This window comes from Triturus cristatus, chromosome 6 (genome assembly GCF_964204655.1).
Source record: "Triturus cristatus chromosome 6, aTriCri1.1, whole genome shotgun sequence".
Taxonomy (NCBI): domain Eukaryota; kingdom Metazoa; phylum Chordata; class Amphibia; order Caudata; family Salamandridae; genus Triturus; species Triturus cristatus.
The window spans coordinates 834,781,229-834,803,857 of NC_140589.1; the positions used below are offsets into that span (position 1 = coordinate 834,781,229).

A 22,629-nucleotide genomic window follows, 5' to 3' on the forward strand; every position below is an offset into this window, starting at 1 on the left:
ATACAAGCATTGATAAAGCTAAAACGCCAGACCTATTGGACATGTCGGTGCTTATTTGATTTTGTTAGCAGGTTTCTTGGGAATTAGTGGTTTTTGTTTTAGCAAAACAGCACTCAAAGTGTGGATACGATATCTTGGATGACAAGTCCCAGTCCAATCTAAAGGGTAGCCATTAATAGGCTTGGGATCCACAAATAGAATATGCATAGCCCCTCTGCTCATGGCTCTCATTCATATGGTAGAAGTAGAAAAGAAAGGCCACATTTACTGTTTCCAACTTAAACACTGGAGATGTTTGTTTTACCTTGCTCACTGATCAATCCTGGTTCAGTCAGCACAAGATGAGTTACATCTGACATGTTCTGGTTGTAGGCAAAACCAAAGGAAATGGTGGACGGAGTGTTGAACATTGCAATCACTCACCGCCAGTCAACTGATCTGGGTTTAATCCACCACCGTTCTTTAGCCCACTCTGCCACCCCAGTTCAGACATGGCCATATGCAAATCAGTCTGACCCTGTGCCTCATGGGAACAGTCCAGCCCGAACTGCCAAGCCATGTCTTCCCTGGACCGGAAACAAGCTTCCTAGGACCGGTTTCTGGCATTTCAGCCGTCTTCAACCAGGCTTGCTTGAATCCAGTGGCAAAGTGAGCAAGGGACTCACGTCTGAGCATACCCTGCCAACTTATGGCGAACAAAGCAAAACCAAAGGAAATGATGGACGGAGTGTTGAACATTGCAATCACTCACCGCCAGTCAACTGATCTGGGTTTAATCCACCACCGTTCTTTAGCCCACTCTGCCACCCCAGTTCAGACATGGCCATATGCAAATCAGTCTGACCCTGTGCCTCATGGGAACAGTCCAGCCCGAACTGCCAAGCCATGTCTTCCCTGGACCGGAAACAAGCTTCCTAGGACCGGTTTCTGGCATTTCAGCCGTCTTCAACCAGGCTTGCTTGAATCCAGTGGCAAAGTGAGCAAGGGACTCACGTCTGAGCATACCCTGCCAACTTATGGCGAACAAAGCAAAACCAAAGGAAATGATGGACGGAGTGTTGAACATTGCAATCACTCACCGCCAGTCAACTGATCTGGGTTTAATCCACCACCGTTCTTTAGCCCACTCTGCCACCCCAGTTCAGACATGGCCATATGCAAATCAGTCTGACCCTGTGCCTCATGGGAACAGTCCAGCCCGAACTGCCAAGCCATGTCTTCCCTGGACCGGAAACAAGCTTCCTAGGACCGGTTTCTGGCATTTCAGCCGTCTTCAACCAGGCTTGCTTGAATCCAGTGGCAAAGTGAGCAAGGGACTCACGTCTGAGCATACCCTGCCAACTTATGGCGAACAAAGCAAAACCAAAGGAAATGATGGAAGGAGTGTTGAACATTGCAATCACTCACCGCCAGTCAACTGATCTGGGTTTAATCCACCACCGTTCTTTAGCCCACTCTGCCACCCCAGTTCAGACATGGCCATATGCAAATCAGTCTGGGCATGTCTGAACTGGGGTGGCAGAGTGGGCTAAAGAATGGTGATGGATTAAACCCAGATCAGTTGACTGGGGGTGAGTGCTTGCAATGTTCAACACTCCGTCCATCATTTCCTTTGGTTTTTGCTTTGTTCGCCATAAGTTGGCAGGGTATGCTCAGACGTGAGTCCCTTGCTCACTTTGCCACTGGATTCAAGCAAGCCTGGCTGAAGACGGCTGAAATGCCAGAAACCGGTCCTAGGAAGCTTGTTTCCGGTCCAGGGAAGACATGGCTTGGCAGTTCGGGCTGGACTGTTCCCATGAGGCACAGGGTCAGACTGATTTGCATATGGCCATGTCTGAACTGGGGTGGCAGAGTGGGCTAAAGAATGGTGATGGATTAAACCCAGATCAGTTGACTGGGGGTGAGTGCTTGCAATGTTCAACACTCCGTCCATCATTTCCTTTGGTTTTTGCTTTGTTCGCCATAAGTTGGCAGGGTATGCTCAGACGTGAGTCCCTTGCTCACTTTGCCACTGGATTCAAGCAAGCCTGGCTGAAGACGGCTGAAATGCCAGAAACCGGTCCTAGGAAGCTTGTTTCCGGTCCAGGGAAGACATGGCTTGGCAGTTCGGGCTGGACTGTTCCCATGAGGCACAGGGTCAGACTGATTTGCATATGGCCATGTCTGAACTGGGGTGGCAGAGTGGGCTAAAGAATGGTGATGGATTAAACCCAGATCAGTTGACTGGGGGTGAGTGCTTGCAATGTTCAACACTCCGTCCATCATTTCCTTTGGTTTTTGCTATGTTCTGGTTGTAAGCATTGTTAAACTTTTCAAGGCCCTAATAAAAAAGGGATATGGCGGCACAATCTGGCAGTCGGTGCCCCTAAGCATGTCATTACAACTGCTGGGCACACTAATCTAAGGGGTACTACCCACTACATATACTGGCAGGTGTGCAAAAATTCAGCAAGAAGAATGTGATTGTTTCCCATATTAGCTAATTTGGTTATGAGATAGACTGAGTTCTCCTTGCAGTGATCTAGAAAAATAGGTGCCCAAAGTAGATTGTCATATTGGACTACACTACAACCCTGGGGGACAACATGCATATCAAGATCTGTCTTCAGGACCTGGAAAAAGCTTGAAGAGGACTCTGTAAATGCTTGAAGTCTGGTCTTCAGAAATTGAGAGCCCTCGCAATTTGAACAAGAAGACATACTGCTTTTCTTCGTGTATGGGGTCGGAGCAGAAAGGTAAGGTGAACTCTTTGGTGTTTTTTCGGATCTGAGAAAGGATGATGGAGGGGTTGGCAACCAGAGGGAAGAATATGGAGGAGGTTGCGTAGCAGTTGGAGAAAAAGTCCTAATTCTATTGCTAAGGTGACTCACTGGGTACCTCGAACTTGGGATTCGTGCTTACGCTTCTGTGCCTCTGCTTCTGTGCCTCCTCATGCCTTTGTAGAAAGGAAGGCCGTCGCTCAGCATCTATTTTCTTTTTATGTTCCTTCAGTTTCTTTTGTAAGCTTGCTACTCTTTCTATACCAAAGATACCATGCTCTTGAAAGGAAAGCAAAAAGATTAACAGGCAGTGGGGTACAGTTGCGCAATTTGACGCACTTGAATAGCTTAGTCATACACTACATTCATTAATGAGAAATGCTCACAAGGGCTTCTTCCTATCCTCGTTAGTGAGTCCCACCCACTCACATAAGTACTTGCACGTTCCATTACCGTATCGTTTGTATATAATATAGGCAGGAATCCCTTTCAATGGGGGCTCGGGATGTATTTTTTTTTTTTTGGCCCCCATCTTTGCTCAACATTGCTCACTAGCACCTGAGAAACAAGGACTGGATCTGCCGACCTTGTGTCTGCAGCTTATACCGTGGAGGGTGAGAAGAAAATAAATGAAAAAATGGGATGAGGGTTCCTCAGTTGTAGTTCTTCTAATTGATGTTGTGGAGAAGGATTAGTGATAATCCCCAAATATACTGCAAACAGGTTACGTATACCATAAATAGGACAACATAAATCAATCATAATGACAAATAGTAATAAAAAAAATCAATACATTACAACATATACAATACAATTCAGAAAATGACATCACTCTACTGAAAATAACATGTTAATTTGTTTTTCAAGCCACTAATTGTTGTATTATATATGTTGTAACGTATTGATTTTTTTGTATTACTATTTGTCATTATGATTGATTTAGGTTGTCCTATTTATGGTATACGTAACCTGTTTGCAGTATATTTAGGTACACATAGCTATATTTTTATTCAAAATAAATAAAATGATTTATATTTTTATCTCTGTATGAGTACCCTGATTCAATTTTTAGGTTTCATGTTAATTTAGACCTATTAATTTATATCCATTGCTGCCAAGGAATGTTGTCTTTTCATGAGCTTCTCAGGAGGGTGCCTGTGCTGATCTGCGGCACCATGTGTTGGATGGCCGGGAGCTGGCCGCGTTTATTCTTCGCTCTGCTCTAGATGTTTCTGAGGCTCTTGGTCACACTATGGCTAATTCGGTGGCCCTCCATCACCATGCTTGGCTGAAGTATAGTGTTTTCCCTGAGAATGTTAGGGAGCGTCTGGTTGACCTCCCTTTCGATGGCACTCTTTTGTTTCACACCCCTGCGGATTCTGCTATTCAGCGGTTCCTTGCGGGGCTTCGTCCTCCTCCTCCCCCTCCTCAGTAAACCTAGATGTCCGTCCTCTACTGTGTTCTGGGAGGTGTTCTTCCATTGTTTTCTGGGGTCTGGTGTTCGGTAGCCCCGATTGTGTGTTGTGTGTGGTTGGTGTGCCTTCCGGGTCCTTGGCAAGCCGTCTGCGGTTCTACCCGCATGCTTTTCTGTTTGTCCTCTGCTGTGGAATTTTTTCCTAAGAGGTGTTCCCATGTTTTCTTGGAACATAGCATACCCTATGTGGGGTACTTGTAGCTATTACATAGCTCTGTCCTGTGCTGGGGAGGTATGGTCACCCTTTCGGGTTCCTTGCTCTCCGTAGGCATCACGGTATATCACAAGGTGCGGTCTCCTTAACACTTGTCTTGGCGCAGCTTGAGTTGCGCCCAGGTCTGTCCTTCTCCATGCTCGCTACGTCACTAGACCAGTCTGGCCTGCTGTCTGCGGCATTGTGTTGTGGCGAATCCGCCCTTTTGTCTGGCGTTTCGGCCTGGTCCTCTGTCTGGTGTTCCAGAGGGACTGGCTTTCCTTGACTTTTCTGTGTTCTGGTTGACGGTCTGGGCCTGTCCTCCGTGTCGCTCTTACTCTTCTGCCTGGTCCAGCTTCTTCGTGGGTCAGTGTGTGTTTCTGGACCGGCCCCACCTTTGGGGTGTGTCCTGGCCCTCCCTGGCCTCTGCCTTCGGCTTGCGCCTGACTTGTTCTGGTGCACTGCTCCTTTGTGTTGCCTGCTGCTGGTAGCTGCTGGCTGCGCCTACCTGCGCATGCCTGATTGTTCTGGTCCACCATTGTGGACTTTGATGTGTTCCCTTGTGCCCCTGCCTCTGGTTTCGCTGGGGCTTTGTGCACCTGTGCCTTTATTCTTACGCCTGCGCTATTGGCGGTGGGCCGGTTTCGGCCTTCTACGCTGCTTGCGGCCGAGGTGTGTTCAGCTGTTTGACTATCACTGTGTGCTGCTTACGGCGGGCCCTGCCTCCGGGTTCTCCCTCTTTCCCCTGGGGTTTGGGGTGGTTCTTTTGTTCCTTGAGGCGCTTTGGGCGCTGTCTGCCCTTGCGTGGTGTTGGGCGGTTCTCCCTTAGTTGGGCTTGGGTTCTCCTGGCCTTCCCTTCTTGTTCCTGTGACATGTCCCTTGCTGGGGCCCTGTGTCTCTCCTGCTGGGGGGGCTCTCTCGCAGGCCCCTCCTCCCTTCTGGGTATGGCTAGGGTATCTATTCTACGTTAAGGAATCTGCGGCTAGTAGTCTCTATCCGATGTACAAGTTACTTACCTTCGGTAACGATGTATCTGGTAGAGACAATTCTAGCCGCAGATTCCTTCACGACCCGCCCTTCATCCCCATTCTGCGAGGACGCTCAGCTTTGTTTTCTGCACTCGCCTCCCTCTGGGTGGCTTGTCTTCTGTGGGTGTCCTCTTCGCTTTCTTCTGGTCCGGCTATCTGGTTCTGCTCGATTGTTCCATTCCCCATTTTTTCTTTTGATACAGGGATGATTGCTTTCTGCGTGCCTTTGCTTTCCTCCAGCTGGTTTCTATCCAGTGTAGGGGCCTCCTTTTGCTACTTTTGCTCTTTTTCCCTCTGTTGTTTGGAGTTTCTGATTCCCTTACGAACTTGTGCGTTGGGGATTCTTTTGCCTGTCCTTGGCCTCCTGCTCCTTTCAGGGTATATGCCCCTCCTTGACAGTGTAGTCTGGGGGTGGATTTCTGTTGCTCCTCTGTTCCGGGCTTGTGGCCCTTCACGGTGTTTGTGGTTGCAGTCTCTCTCGCTCTCTCTCTCGCTGGCTCGCTCACTCTCACTCACTCACGCTCTCTCGCTCTCTCTCTCACTCTCTCTCTTTACCTACTATGGCTTCGCTGCTATTGCCTTCTGCTACTTTAGTGCCAACTGGTGCTCTCGCCTTGGCTTGCACGGTTGTTCTCGTAAGTGGTGCTCTGCTCTTTCCCTGCTATGGCTTAGCTGCTATAGCCTTCTGGTACCGTGGTGCCAACTGGTGCTGTTCCTCACCCTTTGTTTCTCTCTGTTTTGTTTCTCTGACTTCTTCGCACACTGTTCCCATGCTCTCCTCAGTTTTGTTGTGATGGCTCCGCATTGTGGCGTGGAAAAGTTCTCCGAAGCAAACTGACGTCAGCGCGCCGGGGTGGGGCTTATGTGACCTCGCTGACGTCATGCCCGCGGAAGATGTCGGGGGCGGAGTCGCGTAGTACCGCCCCCCAGCGCGCAGAGATGCTGGGCAAGAAAGTTTTCCGGGTCCAGTCTCACGCCTGGGGATAATTTTACATTAAGGAATCTGGAATCATCTCTACCAGATACATCGTTACCGAAGGTAAGTAACTTGTACTTCTGGTTCTTAGTATCTTATCGAAAGCGAGACAACTCTTAACTACAACATATGAGAAATGTCCAAATGTATTACCTTGATTTTAGATGGCCTCCAGACCTACTAGACCCATGAATCTTAACAGGTGTAGTGAGGCTGGAGGGTGCTTCATATTAATAATAACATTATTTTCATATTTGATTATAAAATGTATCAGTGCATATTGTCATGTACAGTTGTAACAACATTTACGTTACAGGCCTCGGCAAATCTACTCGCCCGCTCATGTTTGCTGAAACCCAGTTTCCACAGATTTTCGTTTATGTGCTATATAGTTTTAAAACTAAAACTGCATGTTAGTGGGAACTTTTTTGGCCATTTCAGTGGAAACTGTTCGGTCTGTAAATGACAGTGCACTACCAGCTCATGCTTTAGTAATGTATTTATTAAAAGTGAGTTTTTAAAGATGAACGGAGAAGCATCCCTGCCCTGATGGTAATGCTATTAGTAAACTAAGAGGCAAGTTGGGTGCCTTGTGTATCCTATATGTGGACTGGATTCTTTGTATGCATGGAGCAAACGTTTAGTCTGTTAAATCAAACCAAATAGGTTGTTTTGAACAGCAGGAATGCTGAATTTGCAAATTGAAAAGTGCTCTTGTGTGATAATGAAGAAAAAGGTGGTTCTGCAAAATAAAATATTTGCCTAGGATGACTTAATGAGACCAGTTTATGGTTTAAGTGCATTACCATTAGGTTGAGTAGATTATTCAAGTTACTAGACCTGCAGGTCTAGCAACGTGTATGATTTTTCGAGGCCAGTGTTAAAGCGATAAATACAAGATTGTTTTTACAACAAAAATCTCGTGTTTGATTTAATAGACTTTAATTTTTCTCCATCTATAATAAGAATGTATTCCGCATACAAGGTGCACAACAACTGACTTTCCTCTTAATTCACTAGTGATATTGCTATTGCCACCCTTGACCCTGCTTCCAGGTAGGTCGCTTCCCACGCCACGCAGCTCCACCTGACTGCGCCCGTGCCCCCAGCCCAGTTGCTGCCGCTGTGACTGTGTTGTAGGCCCGCCGTAGGCCCTGCTCGTTTTTCCTTCATTACTGTAATTATACTGTGTTTTGCTTTATTGTATCTGTACTGTGCCTGTTTTGTTTTCAGTGCTTCTGCGCTTTTCTCCCCCCACTGTACCCCTCTTGCCTTCTGTTTCCCTCCGCCGTTTTTTTTCTCCCTTCCGCTTTCCCGCCACTGTGGCCCCGCCCCCCTCGCCGCCCATTCGCCTCCCAGCTGCTCCTCCCTCCCACATCCCCTTATATGGCGGCCGCTGCGCGGCAGTGAGAGCAACCCTTGACCCTGGCTCCAGGCAGGTCGCTCCCCACGCCACGCAGCTCCACCAGACTGCACCCGTGCACCCAGCCCAATTGCTGCCGCTGTGACTGTGTTCTAGGCCCGGCTCGTTTTTCCTTCATTACTGTAATTATACTGTGTTTTGCTTTATTGTATCTGTACTGTGCCTGTTTTGTTTTTCAGTGCTTCTGTGCTTCTCTCCCCCACTGTACCCCTCTTGCCTTCTGTTTCCCTCCACTGTTTATTTCTCCCTCCTGCTTTCCTGCCACTGCGTCCCCTGCGGCCCCTCGCCCACCATTCGCTTCCCTGCTCCCAGCTGCTCCTCCCTCCCACACCCCCTTATATGGCGGCCGCTGCCTGCCTAAGGCAAGCCTGTCTGCGCCCATCCGCGCCTGGACCGCGCCCAGCGCCAGAACCCCTGGCCCCAGCGAACGCCACGATGCCAGATTCCGCTACGATGCCAGCACCCTCCACGCACTTAACCCCAGACGAGATCAGATCTGCTACCGGGCCACCCCGAAGCGCACCCACAGACATTTCACCTGCCGGAACTGCAGCTTCACCAGCATCCGCCCCGCTAAACCACAGCCCAGGAAAGAACCAAACCACTTCAGATGCATCCTCCTCAACACCTGCTCTGCCCGCAAACACGCCGTTTAACTCTGGGACCTACTCGACTCAACCTCCCCAGACGTCGCCTTCCTGACAGAGAACTGGCTGAACCCCTCCTCAGCACCCGACATCGCCATAGCCAATCCCGGAAGGCTACAAGATCACCCGCAGGGAACGCACCAATGGAGTAGGAGGAGGAATCGCCATCGTTCATAGGAACACTCTCAAAGTCTCAACCACCACCGACAACACCCTCGGCACCGCCGAACACCTGCACCTCCAGATTCACAACGATCCCAACACCACCCTCGGAGGAACCCTCGTCTACAGGCCCCCCGGACCCCGAGCACAGTTCAGCGACTCCATCACTGACCTCGTCAGCACAAATGCCCTCGCCTCCACGAACTGCATCCTCCTCGGAGACCTGAACTTCCACCTCGAGAACAACGACACCAACTCCACCACCCTGATCGACAACCTCGGACTCAGACAACTCGTCACTACACCCACCCACTCCGCTGGCCACACGCTTGACCCCATCTTCTCCGCAAACTCCCACGTCTCCTTCAAACACACTACCGAGCTCCACTGGACCGATCACCGCTGCATCCACTTCAGCTTCCGAAAACCCAACACGCACCGCCGCACCCAACAGATGCTGTGCTGCTGCTGGAGCAAAGTCACTGAAGACCAGCTCTGAACCACCCTCGCCCGGACCCCACCCGGAGACCCGACCGACACCGTCGCTCGCAACCTCCGACAGTGGATCAACAACTGCGCCAACACCCTCGGCCCGCTCAAGAAGCCCTCCAACACCCACACCAGCAAGAAAGCCAGCTGGTTCACCGTAGACCTCCAGGCCTCCAAGCGAACCTGCCGAAAACTCGAAAAATCTGGACCCATCAACGAACTCCGGAAAGTTACAGAGCCCACAAGAACGCCACCCGCAGACACCACCACCTCATCAGATCCGCCAAAAGGACCTCCTGCAAAGACCACCTAGACACCAACGCACACAACAGCAAAGAGCTCTTCAACATCGTGAAGGGACTCTCCAACCCCAGCTCCAACACCAACGATATCCCACCCTCACAAGACCTGTGCGACTCGCTGGCCACCTTCTTCCATCGCAAGATCGCGGACATCCACGACCGCTTCAACGCCGTCACCACCCCGGCAACCACTGAGACCCCTACTCCCACGACCACCACCCACACCAACCGCCTGCTCACCTGAACCAACATCTACAACGAAGACACCATCAAGTTCATGAACACCGTCCACTCCAGATCCCCGGAAGACCCCTGCCCACACCACATCTTCAACAAAGCCAGCAGCACCATCGCACCCCATCTCCGGAAAACCATCAACATCTCCTTCGAGACCGCGACCTTCCCGGAGAGCTGGAAGCACGCAGAGATCAATGCCTTACTCTAAAAAGCTCAAGGCGGACCCCAAGGACCTCCAGAACTTCCGACCCATCTCCCTGCTCCCGTTCCTGGCAAAGGTCATCGAAAAGGCAGTCAATAAACAAATGACCAACTTCCTCGAGGAGAACAGCATCCTGGACCCGTCCCAGTCCGTGTTCCACAGCAACCACAGCACAGAAACTGCCCTCATCGTCGCCACCGATGACATCAGGACCCAGCTAGACAACGGAGAAACCGCGGCCCTCATCCTCCTGGACCTGTCAGCTGCCTTCGACACGGTCTGCCACCTCACCCTACGAACACGCCTCTCCGACGCCGGAATCCAAGAGAAGGCCCTGACTGGACCTCCTCCTTCCTCTCCGGCAGAACACAGAGTGTCCGCCTCCCCCCTTCCGCTCTGAAGCCACCGGGAATATCTGCGGCGTACCCCAAGGCTCATCACTCAACCCAACGTTGTTCAACGTCTACATGGCACCGCTCGCCCACGTGGCACGACCTCAACATCCTCTCCTACGCCGACGACACCCAGCTGATCCTCTCCCTCACCAAGGACCCCCACACCGCCAAAACCAACTTCCACGAAGGAATGAAGGCCGTCGCCGACTGCATGAAGAACAGCCGACTGAAGCTGAACTCGGACAAGACGGAGATCCTCATCCTCGGATCCACCCCCTCAGCCTGGGACGACTCCTGGTGGCCGACTGCACTAGGAACACCCCCAACACCCACCGACCACGCACACAACCTAGGGGTAATCCTCAACTCTACCCTCTCAATGACGAAGCCGGTCAATGCCGTCTCCTCCTCCTGCTTCAAGACCCTTCGCATGCTTCGCAGGATCTTCAAGTGGATCCCCACCGAAACGAGAAGGACGGTCACCCAGGCCCTCGTCAGCAGTAGACTGGACTACGGGAACGCACTCTATACTGGAGCCCCGGCCAAACTCCTGAAACTGCTCCAACGCATCCAGAACGCTTCCGCACGCCTGATCCTCGACATCCCTCGCCGCAGCCACATCACACCCCACCTGAGAGACCTGCACTGGCTCCCTGTCAACAAGAGGATAACCTTCAACCTCCTCACCCACGCACCCAAGGCACTCCACAACACCGGAACAGCGTATCTCAACAGCCGACTCAGCCTCTACACCCCCACCCGCCAGCTCTGCTCCGCAGACCGCGTCCTCGCCACCATCCCCCGCATCCGAAGAGTGACTGCCGGCGGCAGATCATTCTCCCACCTCGCCGCCTAGACATGGAACGCCCTCTCCATCCACCTACGGCAGACCTTCTGACCTTCTGACCTTCAGAAGACTTCTCAAGACCTGGCTCTTCGAACAGTAGCGGCTCCCCCCCCCTAGCGCCTTGAGACCCTCACGGGTATGAAGTGTGCTTTACAAATGCATTGATTGATTGGCAGGGGACAGCAATGTTTCTAAGTAGATGTTAAAAACGTTCACTTTTAATAAAAGACTTGCAATCTAGTAATATCATCATATGGGTTAAGGCGAAACATTCCACGTGTTAAATACACTTTTTTTTTTTAATTTTAAAGAGATTTTTTCCACATTTTCTACCATGTATATTGGAAGCTTTTTCTAGTAAATATGTTCATGGTTTGGCTCACACAGGGGCTCTTAAAGCCTAGCCAGACCCTTAGCTCGTCTCTTCCTCCTGTTTTATTGGCTTGCCTACCTCTAAATGTATGCTTGCTGCTTAAAAAGGGTACATGGGTGGGCTAAGGTCTGTGGTGTGGCCACCAATCATCCTGCAGACTAGGAAGCATGTGGCTATGATTTGCATTCCCTCCCAACCCCCCCCCCCCCCCCCTTCCCCATCTCAAAATTGAAGCTGTTTATTCAGACGCCCCGTGCACCTTACAACTGCGAGGACCCATTCTGTGCCTTATCCTTGGCGCTCTCAAACCTCTTCCGTGCCCCGCCTTTTCAGTGCCTGGGGGGCCGCGGCGGTCTTGGTACAACCTCTGTGTTTTGCCTTGTTGGCGTTTGATGTCTGCACGTGGATCTGAAAGCTTATGTGTATTTTAAGTAGAAAGGGGAGCTGCGGACCGCTCATTTGTTTGCCTTTTGTGAAGCTGTCGTGCTCCAGTCGGCTCCTTTGTGGGAGGGTGAAAGCCTCTGAATGCCGGCATTTCGCCGTTTGGTGGTTTTAAACGTCGTTGTTAATCCACGGCGGCCTGCTGCTCCTCACAGGGGGGAGAGGCGGGAAGAAGTCGGGGAGGGGGGTGCTGGCCCCACAGTCTACGATAGCCGCGTGCCCGTTGTCCTTCAAGCCTCATGGCGATCTGTCACCGAGTCCTCTGCGTGCCCTCTCTAACATTTAATACGTGTGGCATAGGTAGCAAGCCCCATCAACTTTAAAAACAAAACAGTGACTGCAGTTGTTTCTGCTTGTTTGGTTTGCCCCCAACCCCCTATCATTCCTCCTGTCCACTTGTTCGTATATTGGTTGACTGGCAAAGGCCTATGCACACAAAACAACGTGGGTGCACAAAAACATATTTTCGACACAGACTTCGGTACCCGCATCTATAGCGCAGTATAGCAGTCAGGCGGTACCACAGTGGGTTATCTGAACGCTCATTTGAGGGTTAAGGTTGGCATGGATGTTTGCTGGGAGGGGCGTATGAAGTGCAGTGAACACCCAAATGCCCGCTCACAAGTGTGTGGGTATTCACACACGTTTTGCAGGTTGTTTCCTTCCTTGACGAGGCACTTGAACCTACTCGTGCAAAGGCGGGAGAAAGTGTGGTGGGCTTTCTAACGGCGGCGGGGGTTATTTAGTATACAAAGTCGCAAAAATGACTAACACAAATTATCCTCCCTGCCGACAGTCCACAGGATTAAGTTGCGTGAAGGAAGACTGCATTTATAAATGTGTGGTTTTAGATTAGGGAGCGAAAGAACAGGGCAGTGAAGTAGTTTGTCATAGTAACGTCAATGCACAGTGGAAATTGTGAAGTCCATGTCACCGTGGAGTTCTATGCATCAGTATTGTTGTAGCCCTACTTGTAAATCCTACGACAGTAGCACTTCATGAAAACCGCATGCTCCTTTATTAAGCGGTATAGGGATCCTAAAATAACCTTTAATTAAAGATGGTATCTTGCTGATTAAAATATATGCAAATTATAGAAATTGCTGAATTATACCGATATACCTGGATTTCTCTTTTAATTAAATTGGTTTGTATCCGTTAGCTATGTTGTGTGTACAGTTTTACTTTCTTTGAGTGCCAGGGTTAGCACTTTGCATAGGGGTTGTTAGTTCCTGATGTTCCCATGCAGTGTTGTTTTGTGTATGCTTCCTACTGTGGACGTTGATGCGGCCACTGAAATGTTGAGCCGGGCTTTGGATCAGCTCCCGCGGTCCTGTTGGGACTTTGAACCCATAACGAGCCGAGCTTCCTCTGCCACCCTCTACCTATGATGTGGTATTACGGTCAGAGCGGCCGACTGTGGAACTGGGGAAACCGGTTCAAGTCTCTGCGTCGCCTCAAAATCCTGTGATTCTGGCCAATCACTAAATCTCCCTATAAACAATGCTTGTGACCGTGTGTAATGTAACTGGCACTCACGTGAAGCGATCCAATACTTTTTGGTCGAGTTCGTGCTATATTTTAGGAACTCTAGATAAATGCACTGAAAGGTAAAAGCAAAGCTTTAAGATATGGAAAGACGAATTAGATACCCGTTTACTGGCTGATTTACACCAAGTGAAAAAAATGCGGCTTCCCTGCATAAATTGTGTGATCTTAGGCAAATATTTCATTTTACCAAAACCTTTTCCTTCATTATTTATGCAGTATGAAAGCACTTTCAAAGATGTGAATTCAGGCTACCAGTTGTACAAAATTATCACTGTTACAAAATTATACTTCTCTGTGCACTGCTATAATGGGCCCTATTAATGTCAAAGCTTCTACATGTTAAAGGAATACACTTTAAAAAAAAAATTGAACAGACTTTCACCTATTTTACGTGGTGTTTGTTGTATGAGATGCATTGCAATCATTTTCAGGGCTCGTCTCGTCCACGGGCTCTAAGATCCGAGTCAGGCGCTTGGCTCGGGCTCTGTCTCAGCTCTCCATATTAATATGTTGGCTCGTCCACCTCTTGTAACGTATGTGCTTGCCATTCGCTAAGACCCAAATTGTCATTACTGCAGCATCGACCCTGGTCTGGAATCCTGCTGGCCTGCAGTTGTTAAGAACAGGATGATGCAGGTAGAAGTTGTGTGCAGAGGGTTCTTGGAAAAACCGAGAATGCATGCACCTTTGGCCCATTTAACGTCATTTTTCTAGTTTTCAGTACTGTAAACAAGGAGAGCTGTTGCCACACACTGTGACTGCATCAGGGTAGGACAAACATACTCAATTTGTTGTATTCTACCCCCTTTTCTGTTATGTTGAGTTGTTCATTAGTTGTTAAAATATTATGAGGGTGACTAAGGCACTGAATTGCTTCTCCTCTGAATGCGTCAAGGTTAACAGTAAGTGAACTAGGGCAGAGTCAGGATAAATTGACAGGGCCTTTTTTCTTGCATTATGTTAAGTTGTAGAACTGGATTATATTTTCCTGGGCTTGGCTGCAGCACTTTTTATCCACTGATGTTTTTAATTTCATTTTTTTTAAAAGTTTGGAAGTGGTAGAGAAACCGCTTTATCGATCTAAGTCCCAAACAGCTAAAAACGTTGCAAAAAGGTGGTTCCTTGTATACTGGTGAAAATATTAAAATGTAAGCGGTCTGTAATGTGTTTTTAGGCTGAATGGTGAAGCTTATTTGTAAAATATGCAGAAGTCTAAAAAGTGTACTGACTAACTTTTTTGAAATTAAGTCGTTTAACAAACTGGCAGAGCCATCGTTCTAGGAGGCCACTGATGGTCATTTTCCACCTGAAGTTACCAATTGCGGGTTCGGTAGTTTGAAGTTCTGAAATTACAGCGTTATAAGTTTTCTCCTATGGAATGGGGATTACTGGCGAAATCCATGTTACTGCACGGATTTCTGCAGCTAATTGCCAAATCCCATGCAGTTTCCGAGGTCAAATTGCTCCCAAGTTTGCCCAGTGAAATGCACCTTTGAAAAATTGTACACACTAATCCTGCATGTGGGCTGTCACGATTCTTATAATTCCAATTCGTGTGTAAGTTCCCCTTTTCACATACACGGGCATTAGAGTAAACTGTGGCACACCTTCTACTTCCCATTGCTGCACAACCTAATAAATACTTTACAATCTCCACCCCGAGCCTAGCACTCTCCTGCTCTTTGTCATTTTCCCAAAACTGCACAATTAAACTTTCAATCTTTATTATATGGTTTGTAATAATGTGCTATATTTAGGATAATTAAAAGCGAAAATCGATGCATCTATATTCACTGCTAGTGCTCCACCTTTTAACTTTAAAATGCATTGTTTTCTGAGCCCTAGTACTTTTGCTAGATTTCTCAGAGAATGTGAAGTGTAGAGGAAATAAATTGATGTTCTATTTTGCAGGAACTTCCTCAGGAAGGCTATGGAAACAGGCCACAACCTCCTATGATCTCAGGAAAGCCAAACCACGAGGATTTGAACCTGCTGCAGCAGGAACGGCCATCCAGCCTACCGGTAAGAGGTTTTATCATTTTTAATACAATGATGAAGTATTAATTCAGTTGGCATGGTGTTGCATATTCCTCCTCATTGATAAGGGGTGGATTGATTTATTATTTGATATGTCATAATGTGAAGAGATGGAGTTTGAACATTTGTGGTTCGTGGCGAACATTCTAGTGGAGACTCTACAGTGGTGAAGTTACCTTTAACAGAACCAACACAAGTAATATTTAGCGAGGTTGCAGACATTTTTATAGAATTTCTGTCCTTGTAGGAACATAGGACCCTTCCAGAGTTGGATTGGGATTAGAAATCAGCCCGGGCATGCAAAAAAAAGTGGCCCACGTTTGCATATTGCCTTTCCTCAAAACACTGCGTCCTCAAAGTTTTATAAACGCCTGAAAACAAATGAGGCCACTTCTGCTCTGGCCCCCTTCCCACGCTCAGTATGCACACATTGATTGGCCGGCCCAGCGAGAGAAAGGGAGTGACACCTCTGCCCGTTGATAAAAGAGAGGTAATGGAAGCCCATCTGCCTCCAGAAAGGTCACTCAGGGCCCCACTGGCAACATCTGAACACACCGGATAGAGCCCAAATCGCCCCCTAGGCTGCCAAAAATGTAGCTCACAGCTGGAACTTCGATACAGACCCCTCGACCATTGCCCGCCTTACCAATCCGACCCTGGACCCTTTGCCATATACAAATGAACTGAATTATCAAAAATGAATTTGCCAGGCGCGTGTATGCCACCCCCGCCAAACTTCACCAGCTCAACCCAAGCCACCCAGCTAACTTTCCCAGATGCCAGGTCGCCCATGGAAGATTTCTCCCATATTACCTGGACATGTAATAAAATAGCATTGTACTGGCGAGACATAATAACAATCATATCCCACATTACACAACTCACTATTGAACACTCCCCGCTGCAAGCGCTCTTGGGATACGTCCAGACCATTCCCAAACCCTCCCGCAGTTGTGTAGCAATTGAACTGATGCTGGCGAAGAGGGAGTTCACCATACACTGGGGCAATAAGCACTTGCCCAACAATCGCACCTGGATTAAGAGTATGATATGCTGCAACACAAATAGTGTGCTGTACGCTGTCCTGCAACCTCCCTCATGTGGACCCTGAGATATATGGCAACTACTACGCTCCTATCTTCCTATGCTAGACCCAGAAGCGGATAAGCAAACGAGGCAGGAGTCACCGTCCCAACTAGCGGGCACACCATAAAAAGGGATATCATTGCTATGAGTTGCCTCAAGATGTCTTAGAATCCCTGCACTTACAGTAGGCTGTATACACTGCCCTGTGTGATATGTGCAATGCATGGATATGCTCTTATGTTTCGTATATATATATATATATATATATATATATATATATATATATTATCTACTGGCGGTCGCCAGTAGATAGTTATAGTTAGGACCCTGTTTCCATAGGAAATCCGCAACATTCTATTTGGAATAACTTTGGCGCCGGTCGATGAATCCTCGCGAAATTTTCAAAATAGGTGGGGCGCTACGCTCCGCTCCTACCCTAAAAGTCTCGGGGGGATTCGTCAAGCGGGGGCTGAGAAAAAAGGGGGGTCCCAAAACGCGTTTTTCCCATGCATTTTTCCATAGGACCTTTAGACACAGCTACAGCCCGAACGGCTGAACAGAGTTACTTGAAATTTGGCAGAGAGGTAGTCCTCAGGTCAAGGAAGTGCCTTTTGTAGGTCTGGTGTAAATCTGTTCAGTAGTTCCTGAGAAAATAGCATTTAAATCAATATATATATGTGGGCGGAGCCTAACCACACATCTCATCCTGAGATCTGATTGGCTGTCAGCACTTCATCCAAGAAGTGTTGGCAGCCATCTTGGGACCAATATACATGATAGCACCTCATTAAAAAGCATTGCAGTTAATAGAAGATTTTAAGACTTTAGTTACATTATAAATCATTTGTTGATGGTACCATACTCATTTTAGGAATTGTGGTATGTTCTAAGGTGATTTCACCATGTGAAAAAGCCTTCTGCTGGGATATCATGATTGAGAGAAAAATATTTTCTCATGCTTTTACCACAGAGGTTTGGAAGGTGATCTATCAGCTAAACTGAGAGCTTATTTTCTGTAAATTCACATTCTTTCTCAGTCATGTGAGAATGAAGTCTGACATTCTCAGTAAAACATGTACATCCAACAAGGGCAGAGACTGTCAGTTGATTCCTTTGTGTTCTACTGCAGCTTTCCAGAGTGTTCCAAAGAACTACTAGAGCGCTAACCGTCCTACTTATGATAAATGTATGGCACACCTGAAGCCATCTTGCTTGGATTAAAGTGGTAACTCTTAAAAGATTTAATTTAAAAAGGAACAAAATGAGGGGGTTCATTTTTCCATAAAAAGTATGATTAGTGCTGCAGAAAGAAAAATTAGGGCACATTTTGAGTGACTTCTCAAATCCTGACATGCAGACTGAAACATGCACTTTCAATACCAGCAGCAGTTTTCCCTGGTGAGCAGTAGCTTTACTACAGTGATCTAATGAGCAAAAAGAGTGCTAACATTCTGATTTTATGGCAAATGTGTGACACATTTGAATGCCTTCTTGATGGAATCAAAGTAAAAAACTGAAAGTATTTCCTACTGAGGAGACTGCAGTAAATGAGGAAATTAGGAAACTTCATAACAAATAAGTCTCCCAAGATGGCCACCAGAGACAAAAGAGCCCAAATGTAGCCCAAATATCACCCAGATGTAGCCCAAGTATAGCCCAATGACAGAATGTCCAAGAATGTTCTTAAACACAACTAGAGCACTTACTGTCTTCATTATGACAAAAGTATGGCACACCTGAAGCCATCTTGATTGGAATAAACTGGTAACACTTAAAACATTTAATTTAAAAAGGAACACAATGAGGGGGTTCATTATGCCATAGAAATTATGATTAATGCTGAAGAAAGAAAATGAGGGCACATTTTGAGTGACTTCTCAAATCCTCTTCTATTTCATTAAAAAATTCTGACATGCAGACTGAAACATGCACTTTTAATACCAGGAGCAGACTTCCATGGTGAACAGTAGTTTTACTACAGTGATCTAATGAGCAACTAGAGTGCTAACATTCAGAATTCATGGCAAATGTGTGACTTATCTGAATACCTTCATGATGGAATCAAAGTAAAAAACTGAAAGCATTTCCGACTGAGGAGGCTGCAGTACATGAGGAAATTAGGAAACTTCATAACAAATAAATCTCCCAAGATGGCCACCGGAGACAAAAGAGCCCAAATGTAGCCCAAAATCACCCAGATATAGCCCAAATATAGCCCAATGACAGAAGTGTGCAAAACACTTATTATTTTGTGTTTTTGCAGTGTTATATAGTGCAGACTTGTCAGGTATTGGAGTGCTTTACATGAGCATTGGTTACATCACACAAGAACAAATTCATTTTGGTTGTAGACATGGGGAGACTAAGTGATTTGACCAGAATCACAGAATGTCGAGCTGAAGCAGAAACTTCAACCTGGTTCCCCAGTTGCAAAGTCTGCAGTTCTGGAAGTAACACCACATCCTCTCCCCTAAGTGCAACATTTAATCAAGTTGTCAACTAGATAAAAAAACATAAAGATAACAAATAATTTAAAAGTGCTTTGTCGCTATTTGAAAACTCAGAAAATATGTCCTTATTTTAGTCTTTTAGAGCACTAACCATAATTTTGATGCCAATAAGACCCTCTCATATATGTAATTTCTAAAGGAATGCTCTAGGTATTACAGTTTTGATTACATCAAGATGATGTCAGGCGTTCCACACTTTTGTAATAAATATAGAATGTTAGCAATCTAGTTGTTCATTAGGATACTGTTGAGGCAGAGGCCAGGGGCACGGACTCTGAAAATTGAAGGCAGGTAGGAGGGTGCAAAGGCAACAATTTAACCACACTGAGCAGGCAGGAAGGGCCGTGGAAGCACAACAGACTATGGAGGGCAGTGGAAAGGGGGGCAGGGGCAACAAACCAACAATACAGGACTTGCAAGAGAGGCTGTTGGAGAGAAGATCTATTACGGGTCAAGGAAGCTAGGGGCGGTCCCCAGAGCCTCGGGAGCCACCACAGAACTGAGCAGGAGAGTGAGTCAGGGACAAAAGGGGCACCTTAATTTGAGCCGGGGTGCCTAGGAACGCTTGCTCCAAAAATGAAGAAAACAGACATATGAGACATGGAATTGGAGGCAGAATACGATGGCAGTTTAATGAGAAGATGCAACTTCAAAGAAACCTCAGAATAGAGACATAAAGTACAAAATACAGAATCCAGATAATCATACAGCTGTCATGATATTCTCTGTATCTCAATTAATGGACTGACAGAGAGAGAGAGAAAACACATCTATAAATGCATCATGAGAAACAAGTTACACCAAGGAAAATGTTACCTAGGGACACTCACATTTACTCTTAGAGCAAGCATTCCTGCAATTACAATACAACATCTTTTAAATGCAAAAGTAAAGAGAACAATGGTTAAACATAACATGACATTTCATATAGGTAAAATAGAATAAGATACTTCAAGCAAAGCAGAGCAAGACATTTTAAGCAAAGGAAGACAAGAGCTCCCAGTTCTTGGGGAAAACCTGCACAGCCTGTTAACCTACATACAGACGGCGAGGTTGTCCGTCGATATCTGTGGGTGCTCCCTTTTTATATCATTTTGTGGGCTCCTTTGCACGCTACATCTACCTACGTATGCTACCCAAAAGCTTCGTCTGCAGATTTTACCAGACATTTCGTCATTTACCCACTTAATGCTGACAATGGACTGGGTGAAAAGGTCAGTCTCTCAGGCCAATCGCTTATCGTAAGTTCCATAGAGCAAGCAGAAAATAATGGGTATTGTACAGGAATTCAATATATTCATGTATAAAATCTCCTCAGTTCTCCTAACTTGACGCTCTGCGGTTGCCACTTCCTTAAAAGCGGGAAACCTGCCCAGGAAGCAAGTACCAGTCCAGGATGCAGCCTACTGTATGTCGACAGCTTCAGGGGGATGTTGAACTTTGATACCGAGCACGGAGCACTCGGGTAGGGTGGGGGCTACTAGTTTGGAGCAGAAGGCCTCGCAGACCTGCCTTCAGACTGCTATACACTAAAATTGCAGAGCTATGGTCAATTTAACAAAGAGGCCTACATATTGAACAGAAGGGCCTACACAGGGGTTTTATGCTGGCTGAGTGGTAAGGATGTCTCAGGATAATTATATAGCAACACAGGACCCGCTGGTCAATTTAATACGGCCTACAAATGCGGCTGGCAAGGCAAGGACAAGGGTCTCATACTTCAGGTGTGGACAGAACGGGCCAGGGGCCCCCTGTGATACAAAATCTACCCTCCTTCATGGCTGTGGCAATGTAATAGACCATTGTGGGCAGAAGGAAGAGGCAATGGTAGTACAACCATACATGCCAACAGACCCGATTCAGCCAGGAAACGTCCAATGTTTTTAAGCTCAAATGGGCTTTATTTGATCTGTCTCCTGTCTACAATATCCTCTTTTTCAATGTAACTCAAAGGGGAAAATCAATACCCCAGCTTTTTTTCAAAATCTCCCTCTTACCAAGTTCAAAATGTTCGCAAGTATGGTACATTGGATCATGGAAGGAAATGGGATAGGGACATGGACTTGGATAACAGAGGACAGGAGAGACATGGAGAGGTGCACCAAACTGACCCTGCAGGGCAGGCATCAGGGTTTGCAGCAGCACAATACACCACACAGGGCATGCAGGACGGGAGTGCAGCACAACAATCCATAGAAAGCAAGAGGGAGGGGACAGGACCATGCACATGGACAACAGAGAACAGAGGGGCAAGAGGCAATGGTAGCTAGCTGACCATAATGGACAGACAGGAGAGAAGGCTGCAGCATAACAGACCATAAAGGGCAGGAGGGACGGATCAGGGGCATTACAATGGAACAGACAAGCCAGGAGGGAGGGAGTAGGGGTCTGCACATGTAAACAGAGGGCTGGGGGAAAGGGGGCAGGGCAGGAGCAGCAAGATAGCCATGGAGGTCAGGCAGGATGGGCACTAGAAGCTAGACACAACATGAAGAGCAACAGTGAGACTGTGATGGCATACACACAGACCATGGAGGGAAGGTGGGAGGGGGTCAGGGGCAGCTAACTGACCACACAGGGAAGGTGGGAGGGGCCATGGCAGCACAGAAGACCATGCATGGCAAGTGGGAGGGTTCAGTGGCAGCACAATGGCTATGATGGGCAAGAAGGAGGGTGCAGGGGCATGCACAAAGGACGATGGAGGATAGAAGGGAGGGTCAGGACCTGTGCACAGACAAGAAAGTTCAGGGGAAGGGGCCTCACAACAGACCACACGGGGCAGGCAGGAGGAGCAGTTGCAGCACAACAGACCAGGGAGGGCAGAAGGGTGTGGCAGTACAATGGACCATGTAGGACAGGAGGAAGAGGATAGAGGCATGGCATGTGGACAGGCAGGGTGGAGGTGGCAGGGACAGGTTACAGTCATCTGACAATGCTAGGCAGGTGGAAGGGGAGTGGCAGCTCAACAGAACACTCAGAGTAGATAGGAGTGGCAGGTCCATGGGACATGGTGGGCAAAAAGGATGGAGCAGGGGCATGCACAAAGACATCGGAGGGCAGGGGGAAGGAGAATAGGGGCAGCAAGCTAAGCACAGAGTTTAAGCAGGAGGTCAATGATGGGGCATAGAATTGGGCAATGGAGGGCAGGAGGAGTGGACTGGTACATCATACTAAATTGAGGGCAGTGGCAGCACATCAGACCATGCATGGCAGGAGGGAGGAGGCTAGTCCATGGATTCACACAACAGAGGATAGGGAGGAGGGGGATGGGGCAGCAAGCTAACTGTTCAGAGAAGGCGGGTATTAGAAACTTTATTGTTTTTAAAACATTTTGTCTGTGCAAACTACTTAAAATATGAACAAGTATGCAGCATAATCTCACTTTTATTCAGGAAGAAGAAGACGTTAGTGACTGTGACTCCGGGCTCACTTGGCAAAAACACCCCCTGACCCTCCACCCCCTATCGCAAAATGTAATGCCCGTGAAAAGGGTAGGT

General features: G+C 47.7%; 1 protein-coding gene across 5 annotated transcripts in view; it reads left to right on the plus strand.

Moving 5' to 3' along the window:
- The window catches only part of ARID1B (AT-rich interaction domain 1B), a 736,193-nt gene that overhangs the window by 212,392 nt on the left and 501,172 nt on the right, over positions 1–22,629 (plus strand). For all 5 annotated transcript variants that reach the window (XM_085611434.1, XM_085611437.1, XM_085611436.1 and 2 more), the window contains one exon: positions 15,411–15,521. In XM_085611434.1, the coding sequence (XP_085467560.1) occupies positions 15,411–15,521 (111 nt within the window). The remainder of the gene's footprint in view (positions 1–15,410; positions 15,522–22,629) is intronic.